Consider the following 13539-nt stretch of genomic DNA (forward strand, 5'->3'; position numbering starts at 1 on the left):
CATTGACTCTTCCTAGCATTCTCTTTAACAATTCCTTTCTTGCAGCTCTCCAGAGCTTGTTACTAATATACTGACCTCTACTTCCTCTTACTGCCAAATTAAGGTTATTAGTTTGGCTGGGAGAGGAACTGGAAAGTAAACATAAAAGCTATGAGAAAAACTGCTACAGTTAAACTGTAGTGCAAGGCTTCATTTCCTGTGATCAACTGAATGTCATGCTGTATTACTGAAAACCTCAAGACTTTGAAAAAGCAAAATTTTATACAATTGCCAGCAGCCATCATCTTATTTCTATTCAAACAAGGTTGAAGAGTTCAAGAAGATTCACTGTATTTACCAAGACTCACCTTTCCCTAAGCAGCTGGAGCTGAAATTTATTAGCTAGTTTCATGAGCTCTGTCAAGAAGATATCATCTTCTCTTAGCTCAAGTTCATCTGTGTAGATCCACCGCAGCATTGCCATGGTTACCTCTGGGTCAGCATCTGGTACAGGGAGCAACAGGGATTAATAAAATACCCAAAGAACAATCGCCTATTCAAGTAGTTGCTGTTCCTCTGACTGTTAAAGTCACAGCTACCATGAAAAAAGATAGCCTCATTGAAACTGTACTGCTTTAGTTCAATCAAAGTGTCAAAACAGAGGCAAAACTGGTCAGAATTTGAAACTAGTAACAATGTTGGCACCAAGCAGGAAAACCTTTTTTCCCCCACTGGAACACTGTGCAGAATGCAGGGAGCCCTGTAACATCTCCTGCCTGCTACACAAATACTGCACATTCAGGGGCCAGTGATGCCCCTTTAAAGTCTTCGGTCCCTCACGTATTGCTAAATCCACATTTACATCTGACAAGCACAAACCCCCTTTTTGATTTAAGAATACTCGCTCTTTTATATCATGGCCATATGTTATGAATTATTGCATTCCAATAAAGGTACTTAAACCTTAGTAATGACTACAAAGTACTTAAAACTGGTGGGAACTGGTGGGAACCATTTCTAGGAAAGGTGCAAGAGTCAGTTTAAGAAGCTGGTTAGATTTCAGGTGTTTACAACACTGATCACAAGCCTCGTGTTTTTACACAGCAAGAAAACTAGAAACCTACACCACAGGACTTTAAATACACAAACCCAATGGCCAGGGACCTTTGTCACCTAGTCAGAAGTATAGTGACAATCCTACTTACAAGGATGTAGATGAGAATTACTCCACAATGTATGATCAGACCAATTACAACAAAAAATACCATTCATTTAGAAAAGTAACATTAGTCCCCTAAGCTGTTTTGTCTTTAAAACAAAAACACACGTTTAAGACACCGAAATATCCATCCTAAAACTTCTCCTTTACATGGAGGGTTGCCCCAAATTATCTGCAGAGTACCAGACAGTACTTGGCATAGGAGGCAGTCTGCCTCCTAAGAAACAGGAGGTTTCAGTAAGGCAGATATCTTTTGCCAAACTTGAAGTAATCAGAAAACCTACCTGAGCTGTAATAGCAGCTCTGCCTTGGTAGAGATCAGAGTTCATTTTCCCCCTCCCAAAAAGAGAGCCTGTGTTAGTCTGTCTACTCTTTAAAAAGAGCAGAAAATTCTGCAGATTACATGAACTCTAAAAACACTCAATTTTAAATGCTGCCTGTATTTTGAAGTTAGGATTCAAGCAATCTTAGCTTACAAGTTCTTAAGAGAACCTCTTAAGAAAACCATGACAGTTTTTAGGGAACAGCTTGTTGCTTGCTACAGCTATTCCATAACCTAATCCTTGTGCCATTTATCAAATTTTATAAAAAATTCAATTTTACACAGTGGAAAGTATCATTTACTAGCACTTCCTTTAAGCATCATTCTATAATAGGAAGTGTTTGCATTGTTAAACATGCAAGACTGCAGTAACATTTTTGATTATCAGACTACCTTAAATGTGGAGCTAAAAATGCTATGGACTGCCACTTGCAACAAAACTACAATTAACATAAGAGCTTTTTGGTAATAATCTTCTGTTAGCATAGCACTCAATTTAAAAAATCCTTGGCATCCGTTTTCTTGTGGTGGCAGAAAGATCCATAAATCCTTTTGCAAGAAAGCCTATGCTGTCTCATAAAACTAGCTTGCTGTGACTTGCTTCTTTCCAGTTTGTCTGCACTTAGGATTCATGATAAGATTAACTGCAGAAAGTGAAGCCAATGCTTAATATTCAACATGCCAGACAGCAAACCTGCTTAACTTCATGCCTGTTTTTATTGCTCACAAATTATTTGTATAAGACTCTTCTACTATATGTTAAGTAAAGAAGAAAAGCCTGTCAAGAGGTTCAATCTGCAGAAACACTGCCCAGTGTAAGTACATGCAAGAAACAGCTACAGCAGAACAAAATACTGTCTTGTAGAAGACTGTCTTTTAGAAAACTTCTCTTCCTCACCTATTTTGCAAAGGTACCAAAGTGCCAAAGCAAATAACTTTTTAATAACACATCAGTATTTGTATTCATTTCCCACACACACTATGTTAACAAGAAGCAAGGTATTTCCATGATACACTTCAGAGAAATTATGCACACTACCTCAAAAAGCCCTGTCCTTAGAAAGGAAGAAGTCAAGCTCCTCCATATAGATTTGTTTTTCATTATGTTTAGTTGACTTTAGAAAAGACAAACAGGCCATCATTCTCAACCCCTGTTCATTAAAGAGAAAGAAGGTAGGTTATTGATTTAACTAGCACTAGCACCAAGTTCACAAGCGTACTACCATGTTTCAGAGACAGAGCTCCATAACTAATGGACTAGGCACCACTTTTTGCAGACAGTAGTAGTCTGAAAGGCACATAAGGAACCTTTTCCCAACAGGCTCTTTCATGAGTCATCCTAAAGACAACCTAAGCATCATACTACTAAGCAATGACTGACCTGACAGATCCAGCTCCTCTGTTGAGGCAAGGTTGGCAAGACTCCAAGTATCACTGCGTGCCGCCAAGACAAATTTGTGAGCACTGATGTGCTTGTCCCCAACCTTTATCTTCAGATCACTGATAAGAGAAAAAAGCATATACATGTATAATGCAGACTTCCCCTGTGCTTAGATACATATGGATTCAGCATCTCCATAGTATCTATGTCCTGGTATCCACATTTAGACTCGAGTTGTTTGAGACATCAAAATACATTTAATTGGTTAAGTAGAACATGTCACCAAATGACAGAATTTTTATTTTTCTAGGGAGAAATGCAGTGAGGCATTAATATTTAAAGCGTTTGGGGTTTTTTTGTTAACCATTTTGGAATAAACTGCAAGGGAACTATTGTAGAAGATAGGAAAATCCAACAATCTTAAGGCTGAATATTCACGTTGCAGTGTCCATATTAATACTGTCAGCTAAGCACCAATGGTTTCAGGCAAGACCAGCAAGAGAACAAACAATGTTTGACAGTAGTCTGAGTACAAGGCAGACTCCAAGAATCCCCTGTTCCCAGGCGACCAGCTGTCAGGAACACTTTGATTTCATTCTGACCCCTTTAACACCAGGTTATCCTTTGTAGTTAGAAAGTACCTGCCTTGTTATTTTAAAATCCCATAGCTTTTAAATGTTCTGACTGCATAGGTGTATTTTCCAGACTCTTTTCTAAATCAAAGCACTGCTATAAACTAAAGTGCAAAACACAGAGATGCTACTTAACAAAACTTGCATTAGGACTTGATTCTTTTTTCCTTTTATAACTAGACAACTACTCTATGCCTTTAAAACTCAAAAGCTGAACAGAATTGCAGTGATCCAGCTCTTCTGACATATGCTACCTATTGAATCTTTTACCCTGCATGCTATAAGTTGCCAGGCACAGAGCCTTTTCTCAGGGAGGCTCATGAAGAGATGTTAGGGGAAGGAAATTTTAGTCAAAACTATACATTTTCCCCTTACATGGCTGAACTCCTTTACTATATTGGCATTGCTTTCAGTAATAGCAAAGAAATTGATAAGTGTCATTGCACTTTCGGAACTAAATCAGTTAAGGGATCTAGAGTTTTGAAGGTGATCCTTAATATGCCTATGGAAAAGAAACCATTAAACCTAATTTTGTGTTGAGATTCAAAGATACAATATCATTTATATCATTAAGTCACATATATCACTGTCTAAGACCTGTTACATCATACAACCAGACAAGCCAATTTAATCAGGTTTCTTTACAGACAACAGGAGTACAGAACTGGCTTCAAGGACATACCCTTTCAAGAAAGGAGAGCTTTCCAGTTGGTAGAAGACACATCGTGTAATTAAGCCATCAACTAGGTATAGATCAAAATATAGTTTAAAGTTACTTCTGTTCAAAGGGAGCTTTGCTGTTGACAGTGACGATGGTCAGTCATCTTTAAACTTGCCTTAAATGTCAGTCTCAGAGATGAACTTCTACTTAGAGCTCTTGATTCAAAAATTGGATTCAGTATGCTACCTGATCTTAGCATGCTCTTCCAACTGCAATTGCAACCGAGGACCCTATTCATACGAGGCAGTAGAGAAAGAATTTTCCTTGTCTAGGACTAGCACCTACTGCAGTCAATAAAGTCAAAGGTTCCTGTAATGACCCTTTCCCCAAAAGGGGATTTCTTACCTGTACTGCTCCTGCTGATAGAGTTCAGCTACAATGGCAAGAAGTCGACTGATGAAGGTGTCACTGGCATTGTCTTGGTTAGCCTGGGCAGCCAGAAGATTGCATCTCCTTTCTGTATCAGCTAGTTTCTTCTGCAGCTTTACATACTCCTGGCGAAGAAGCATCAGGTGCTTTTCCAGCTTGGCCACCTCCTCTGCAGAGGCACACAGTGTTGCTACAAGGTTGAAACACGCGCACCTTCGCACATGTGAGGGTAACTTAACCCTACAAGCACATTACACATCTAGTTTAACTATGGAACACTCCAGTAAGAGTGTCTCCTCTTCCACACTACTTGAGCATCTCACCCCCAATACTAAACCTTTTATTTTATATCATTGCTAGCCATAAACACATCAAAAATCATCAGAACACAGCCAGAGAAGTCATTTACAAAGAAAGTTCCCGAATCCTGCCCAGTCAGGAATGCCATAAGCTTTCTAAAATCATGGGAGTCCATGACTGGGAATTATGGTGGGGTAGAAGACTAACTCTTTGGTTCTTACCCATTTTTTTCAGTTTAGTTAAGGTGCTGTTTGACTTTACAGCTGAGGCATCAACCACAAGTGAGCATTAGAACAGTTGCTGATGTACCATATCTACCTCAGAGGACTTAAGACCTGTTTAGAACTCCTCACACTCTCAGCTAAGAAACTCCTTAAGAAATGGCCAGAGTAGAAAACAGATTCTCCCCAGAATCTATGTTTTAAAGGCCAGTCAAAAATATATAAAACTCTACTTACTACTGGCACACACACATTCCTCCACTGGAGGCACTGCACTGACAAGGCATCACAACGCAGTCGGGTCCATGGTGGCAATTTCGATTCAGGAGTAGCACAGGAACAGCACCTGGGAATCTGATCCCTGACCAAGTATTTCCATCCCATTGCAGAAGCCACTTTTCCACCACACTTAAATGGTCACTCCACAACATGTTGCGGTAAGTTAGTTCACTGAATTCAATCCAGGCCACCCGTATGAAAAACCTCTACTTCACTGCTGGAAGGAAACGTCTGTACAGGTGCTTAAAAACAGTCCATCTTATGAATACTTTTTTATGGATTAGTTGCACAAACTACATGTACCTATCAATTGTTGTACTTAATTGATTATCTCCCCCCATCATTAAGTTGATTTTCCAAATACAGTACAAATCCAAAACCAGTCCTAAAATGAGAGGAGGCAGGGAAGAGAAGTTTGGAAGCTAGCCAATGATTTCAAGTGGGAAAGTTCCTACAAGATTACTCCCTACCAGCCAGGAATTCATTGTTCAACAATTTTTCTCAAATATTTACTAAATGTAAGTCACTATTACAAACAATGAGAAACTGAGCTCTATTGACCAGTGTTTTTGTCTTGCTTCTGTAGAAAAGTTCAACAGCACTGCTGACCTTGGCCTTGCTCCAGCACAGGTCGCCAGGGCAGGGCATCCTTCTCTAGCTCAGCTGCAGAGAGAATGCCTCATTTAGTCTTTCCTCTATGGACTGCTGCAGCAAATGCTCCCTCATAAGTCTTTTAACTTAACAACTACTGTAACAGATAAACAGAAGGTAATTTACCCTATTTTACTCTTCAGTTAATACTACTTAGGCAGGTTTGGCAGTGTACTTCCTTCAACAGCCTTTTATTTAGCTTCATCCTTTAAAAGTTAATAGATAGCATCTCCTTTGGGATACTTTCCTATTCTATTGAAATATACTCTGATTTCAGAACTGTGCTATGAATACCACACCAAGCCTCAAAGAGGGTTTGAAATTCTGCTCTGGTCTTTCTTTCTATCTAAAGATAAATGCAGTTTCGGTGTTCCCAGAACGAGAAGGATAGGTTTCTTGAGTAAGAGCTCCTTCCCGACTGATTCATAAGGAAGGTGTCAAGGGTGGCACAAAGCAAGCCCTACTGTTACAGCAGGGAGAGCAAAAGTCTGATAGGAGCCAAGAGTGATCACTGAAAGACACTTAGAGAACCACGCCAAACGTTAGCATATGAACACCACCACTGTTCATACAGTGAGATTTTTAGGTGCCATACAAATTCAAATGCTAGCAATAAGAAGTTGCCTGCTGAACCTCATAGCATATATCATCTTAAAGAAATACTGCATCCTCCAGTCAAGCAATGAGTGCATGAAGGTGGAAATAATGAATCAGTACCAGAAGGTAACATCTCAAATACTGTTATTTTACCAAAGTCAGCTCACTGGCTCCAAATTACTCTGAAGTCAGCAGGACACAATGCAGAACTACCTTAAACCCTCAAACAGCAGTAGCTTAAGCTTTATGCATGACCAACAGTCAAGCTTGTTACTGCTGCTTCCAGGGCAATCCAAGACAATCACTACCGGCAGTGAAAGTACCTCAAAGAACTGAAACTTTGAGAAATCTTGTTTTCAGATTGACAACATACACTTCCTGTAACCTCAGTGAGAGGGACTGATAGGTATTTGCTTACTGTAAGAATTACAGGAGTTGTAAAATAAGAGTTTCTCTTATTCTATACAACAACATGCACCCCAGTTGTGTAGCAGCTACTACTGCACAGTTGCAGACAATATTTGATCTTACAGGACATTTCAGGTGCACATTCAAGACAGTCCTCAATGCCCAGTTAATCAACATTCACTGCAAGAGAGCAAAGCCTCAAGTTTTCCCTGTACACTGTTCATTTAAAGAGCTCATATTGCGCTGTTGCTTCAAAAGCAAAACCCACTCAAACTCAGGTAGAAGCATCAGCTCTGTTGTTTAAACAAGTAAACCTGGAGTTGTGGTATTACTATTTACTGTCCTCAAATTTGGAAGGGGCTGGGGGGTGTCATTGTAAGACCATTGTATCTCTACACTGACAATCATTTTGACAGAACATGTATTATTGCCAGCCCACATTATGTATGACCATTCATCTCTCTCCCAAGGATAATGTACAATTACTGCATGCATACACACATCTAATGAAGATCCTTGCATGAAGACACCAAAAAGACAGCCTTACTGGAAGATACCACTAAGTCTCTGGCTAAACATAATTCACATGCATCAGTGAACAGGATGCCTGGGTTCAGCAGAGAGGTGTACACAAAGTGACTCCTTTTCTGAGCTCATAGCCCAGGTATAGAGTTAACAGATGGCTAGACAAGAAAATAAAAGCAGTGTTTGTTAACAGATTTCTGGCAGCTAGACTAGCATCTCATGAACTGGCAGAAGTTTATGTTCCACATCAAAGACTTTCATGAGGACTTCAGAAAAGGCTACTATCATTTTCTCATAGGAGAAGGCACAAAAGTACTCGAGAGCAACTAGATAGCTGAATCCAAAGAGATAAGTAGGGAGGCAACAAGCAACGGGGTAACAGATAGCGTGTACCAAAAACTAGAGGGAGGGCCTAGTGGAACCCATTACACTGCCCATCCCACCCATCAAGAGCAGTCACATAAGCAATATGGATAAGCTTGTTTACTTATGAAGTGGACCTGCGTGAAGTATTTCAGAAAAATATATTATCTCCCTACCCCCTCAAGTCGGGTCCTTCATCCACTGCTCCACAGTCTGATCCCCATCTCCCCAAGGCTGTGCCAGTTACTGCTTTCTTGTTCCTCCTCATTTTTGTACACTTAGGATCTTTACCCTGACAACCATCCCAAAGTACTACAGCATACTTCCTGCTCCTCTAGACTCAAACATTAATCCAACAGTTTTCACCCATGCCTGCATGTAACCTAGTATGCTCTGGTATTGGTGGTACAGAACTCTTACAGAAATTACAAAAGCAAGCTCAACTCTTGTCTTTATAAACTGTTCAATCAATTTGTAGCTAGTAATTGCAATAAACCTAATTCGGGACTTCTGCACACAGAAGCAACACTTCCGTAAGAAAAAGCACTCAGTTTCTGAGCAGATGATCACAGTTTGACAAGCTCCCTTCCTTAATAAGCCTTCACTTTTCTGCTGACTCTCCAATACCATCAGTTCTTAACTAGAAAACTGTTGGTGCAGATAGGTACTTTGTTTGAAGGGACAAAGTGAGCCCCTCCACCTAGATATCATAAGGAATTGAGTGGGGAGAGCTACAGCTCCAGCTTATTAGTCCTGTTCTTGCAGGATCACTCATTGGTCATGTACTTTCTTTAGCCAAAAGATCAGAGAATTACTTGTATTAGGGAAGAATCTTTGAGAAGTACAGATGTCTGAAACAGGACTTGCATCAACTGCAGGCTCATTCTGCAGAGCAGGACTCTGAACCAGAGCCTCAGACCCTTGAGGATCTCCGTGGGGAAAGTTTCACCACCTTAAGACATCTCTGACATCAAATGCCCACCAGAACTGGGTCACCAAGGCTTAAAAGCAAGCCTAAGAGGCTAGACAGCTGAATATGAAACCGTGGTATTTCAGCACACAAAGTTAGGAGTTGCTCTAAGGATTTATTAAACCAGCTTGACTGCAGCATCCTCTCAGCTGATATACATGCCAGGAGATCAGCATCTGCTACATCTAGTTAATCTTCCACAAGTGGTTTTAAAATTCCACCACTGTCTGAGAGTTGCTCTTCAAGAGTTGAAGGCTGTGCTTTTAAGACTGGGAGTTAGAGCCTTCATTTCCTTTGTAACTTGGGGCATTTTAGCTCAGTTTGCCGACTCAGTTTCCTCCAGGGAGGAAAAGAGGAAGCTTTTGTCTTGCAGAAAGGAGTAGGACTGTAAAGAGACAAGTGTTTTTTCAAATCCCATTACCTCAGTTAAATTAATTTTGAAATGGTATAATTGATAGCCTCCAAGCAAAACAAAAGCAGTCTAGGAGTTCTGCAGATCTCATCAGAGCCCAAACTGACAAAAGGACTCCCAGCAGCAAGTGACCAGGAAGGCTGCAGCACAGCCTCTCCGCCTTACTCCAAGAAAAGCCGCCGCCCGCAGCGACTCCGACAGACCACGCCGGCCCTCCTCACCCCGGCAGCCTCGGGACGGGCGGCATCACCCACCGCAGCTCCCGCCTGACCGGCGAAGTGCGGGCAGGGGGTCGGCGGGATGTCCCAGCGAGCTCCGCACCACCCACAGCAGCCCAGAGCCCCAGCTACCCCCAAAATGTCCCTCCTGAGGGGCAAAGGCGCCCATGCCAGGCCCGCCCTACCCCCGGGTGTCTTAGCCCGCGGCCCCGGGCAGGACAGAGTCGTGTCCCCCCCCCGCCATTTCACATTCACCTCGGGGGCGGCCTGCCCCACCCGCCGCGGGCAGGGCCGACCCCGTCCCACACAGGGAAGCGGCAGGACCGCATACCGGGGCTGCCGCGGCCCCCCACGAGCGGAGAGGCCACCCCGGCCAGCGGCGCTCCCCGTGCGCCCGCGGCCCCGCCCGGCCCCTCGCCCGGGCTCCCCCCCTTACCTTCCGCCATCTTGGGTCCGGCGCCGCAGCTCTCGCGAGAGCCGTCACCCGCCCCACCGCCCGAGCCCGGCGCTCTCGCGAGACCAGCGCGGCACCCCCCGCTCCGGCGGCCGCCGCCTGCTCTCAGCGGGAGCCCCGGGCACGCCGGGGCGGGGTTGGCACCGCGCCGCTTTATACCGGCGGCTCCTCCCCGCCTCAGGCAGGAACGGCCCCCTGGAGCCAGCCGGTAGGCCCGTCCCCTCAGGAGGCGGAGGGACCCACCGGCCCGCGCTGCTGAGCCTGTAGGCGTTTCGCCCGGGAGCGGCAGGAGGCAGCCGGCGGCTGGTGTTACCCGCTCGGGGGTTTCTGTTTCCTTCTTAGATAAGGCGTCCTGTCGGCATGATCCCGGCTGCTGCCTCGCTGTTGAACAGCGCGATGGCCGTGTGTGCAGCCAGACGCCGACAGTCAGAGGTGGAGGGCTGGGAAAGGCTGGAGAAAACCACCCAGCACCGGCGGAAAACGCACCCGGGGCCAGGGCGTGACGGCGGCCCTCGCTCCCCCTGCGGTTCGACCTGCATCGAAAGCCGCCGCCCTGCGCTGGCTTTAGCACACCCCACGAGCAACACATGCCTTCTCCCAGTTCCAGTTCCAGTACAGCTAATGGCAGTGCCAACGCGGGTTTTCAATCTGATGCGCACAGCTGTTTACAAGAGATTTTCAATCTGATGCGCACAGCTCTTGAGCGGGCAGCTATTACTCGTGTCATCGTTACTTTGGTTCCCCACACATACGGCTCTTGTTCCAGAATCGACAGTCCCGGCAACTGGATCTGTGCCCGGTGGGTAAAAAGTGTGGTTGAGAGTCCAGACAGGCAATGACCAAGTAACAGTAACAGATCATTTTCTCAAGCCATGTGTACAACACAGCTGACTCTCGACTGTTTTCATTGCTCATGATCTTTCCTGCCTAGATGCAAGAGAAATATCAAAATATTCTACACTGCTCCAACAGCAATTTTTTTGTTTGCTTTAAAGAGCAAATTTCAAACAAATGTTTGAACACATTATGCACAGTATTGTTTTACAGCCATAATTTTCTCCTGACTTCCCCATTAAGTGATCTTTGAAAAGTTGCTCTGCCTCATACCTTAAGTTTTCTGTGCCTGTTGGATAAAACAGGGAAACCAGAACTGGGCCTAGACCTAGGAGAGCCACAGACGGCCGTTTCTAGACATATCATGAAACATGACCCGTCTCATTTTTCACAGCTCAATGACAAATGTGTACAACTTTGGTACCTAGCTAACTTACACTGTGGCTTTATGGGTGCTATTGATCATCTTGAGTAACTGTGAGGAAACAGTTATTACTGCCTGATCAGATTTAGTCTTAGTTGAATTTCTGAGCAACAACTGAGATCAGATTTCAAACTGCTGCTACGTTTTGCATCTGGGGAATCGGCAATCTCATCTTCTGTTGAGGATTCGCCTGGGCAGGAAGCCATCTTATTACAGCCTCTCTGTAAAACCCAAGCACCTTCTGGTTTGGATTGAAATCACTCGTGCATGCTTCTGAAGATACGCAGAAATTGTAAGACTTGTGGTGCTCCACTGTTAGCATTGTGATGGCACTGTACCAAGAACAGTGCACCAGATGGTACGGACGCAATAAAAAGTCCACCCCCCATCGGCCTACCAAAAAAACCAAAATACACTTATAATCACTTCAGAATTAATGTTCTCCATTTATTGATTGTCTCGTTTCAATAAGCATTTTCTAGGCATCACAGCAGGAAAGAATTTTACCATGACAGCTGAACAGCCCTTCAGATTTTTACAGAGATCTTCTCTGATGCGTAAGGGGCAGCATGGAGAAATATAAAAAAGGAATCAGGATGGCCATACTACTTTGATATTTATTAGAATTCCAGGCGTTGCTTTTCCTTTTCCCTCAGTGATGCAGTCTTATCTGGAAAGCAGGCTACTACGTGTTGGGGGAAAAAACAGCACAAAAACACAACCATCATTACAAGCCTCCAGAGAACTAGAAAAAGTGTAACTGATCATCCAGTACACTGACAGCCTCCATAAACCAAACTAGATACAAGATCGTGGTACAAGCGAAACTGAGTAAGAATGCTGGTTTACTTGATTCTTCAACAAGTATTCTAGTACTACTCGTATGTACTGCATTTCTTCAACAGTGTTCCTATCTTGAGGCTAAGCAGAAACTTCTGGTCGTATTAGTAACTGTCATAGCCAGATCCCTTTCACATGTGGGGCAAGAACAAACAAAAAGCCAACTGCAATCACAGAGAAGTTAAAACAGGCCATTTCTATGCCTGCCAGGGGCTTTCTACAACCTGGACATTTGGCACCAGACCCTCAGCTGCCTCTCATTTATCACTGGGCATTAGCCATACCTGCAACTTGTACGTCTTAACAGTATCTCACAGTAACGCTCCTTCCTTTGGAATATCTGGATCACGTGGAATCACAAACCACCTGGGTAAGCCAAACAGAAGTGGGTTTATATTGGAGTGATTTAGAAAGAGGGGAACCAATACTGCTGTGGAATTAACAGTTCTTCCATACCACTGATGCAAGACTAACATATCCAGGTCTACCCCTTAAAGAACAAACAAGCAGCTCTTCTGGAGAACAAATGAGAAAAATAAAGCTTTAAACTATTTTGTGAAGTTTACAGATGAGTCAGTTGTGAACGGTATGTGTTACTTAGGTAGACAAAACAGAGAACACTGTTGAACTTGCTGAAAGCAGCATGTACCAATTATCTTGAATTGCTGCCAGCTCTTTAGATACACTGTGGAAAGGGAAAAGGGCGGGCAGCCCGTGGGGGAAGAAGTCCACTGCTAGGTTTAGGAGGAGTAGCTTCTTCCCAATGTTTTGTTTATGAAAAGAATGGCACCATGCCACTGAGATTCTGCACAGTCCCAACTCTTAGGTAAATGAAAAAGGGTAGCCAACTGGTGAGCAAGAAACCTCCTCTCAAGCAATTTTAGACAACCACTCAAACGAGAACTAAAATCAGTATTGTGTCTGGGCACTGATAGCTCTGAAGTACTGCACTCATCTGCCTGCCTACGTGAGCAGGCTATCCCATTAAAAGCAAACTTAACTAATGATTTCTCAAAATAATTAGTTACCAAATATATAAATGTGGACATTAAACACATCTATGCTTATCTAAAACACCTGTAGGAGGAAGAAATACCTTTACTTGTAAGTCACCTTATACTCACTAAATGGCTCTTTTGTACCATATGGCTGTATTGCCACTAATAAATGGCATCTCCTTCCACCCCAGCCCACCCCTCAAGAAACCTGTAATATATGCCTTTTAGTATATGCATGTTGCACAGCAACCTGAAACAAATTGCAGCCAGCTAGCAAATTAGTACTAAAGGCTTCTTATGAGGTGACTCTTTAATCCTGGAACCCTTGATTTATTAGTGGGTTACTCTCTGCTGGTAAAAGCTGTGGTAAACCTGTGACAGAGCAGAGAACAGTCAAGCAGTTGCAAGTTCCTTTATGAAGT

The 13539-nt window shown here is 43.4% G+C and overlaps 1 protein-coding gene across 2 annotated transcripts in view; it reads right to left on the reverse strand.

The window, feature by feature from the left end:
• Positions 1–10157, reverse strand: part of ANKFY1 (ankyrin repeat and FYVE domain containing 1) — a 34756-nt gene extending 24599 nt beyond the window's left edge. Inside the window, exons 1-4 of one of the 2 annotated variants that reach the window (XM_075518305.1) lie at positions 10004–10157; positions 4600–4792; positions 2902–3020; positions 348–483 (exon numbers count right to left, since the gene is read on the reverse strand). In XM_075518305.1, coding sequence (XP_075374420.1) covers positions 348–483; positions 2902–3020; positions 4600–4792; positions 10004–10013 — 458 coding nt within the window. In that variant the 5' untranslated portion in view covers positions 10014–10157. Of the gene's footprint in view, positions 1–347; positions 484–2901; positions 3021–4599; positions 4814–10003 lie in introns of both variants that reach the window. The other variant, XM_075518304.1, reaches the window with a different exon arrangement.
• Positions 10158–13539: the final 3382 nt, after the last annotated feature.

This window comes from Mycteria americana, chromosome 15, assembly GCF_035582795.1.
Source record: "Mycteria americana isolate JAX WOST 10 ecotype Jacksonville Zoo and Gardens chromosome 15, USCA_MyAme_1.0, whole genome shotgun sequence".
NCBI lineage: Eukaryota > Metazoa > Chordata > Aves > Ciconiiformes > Ciconiidae > Mycteria > Mycteria americana.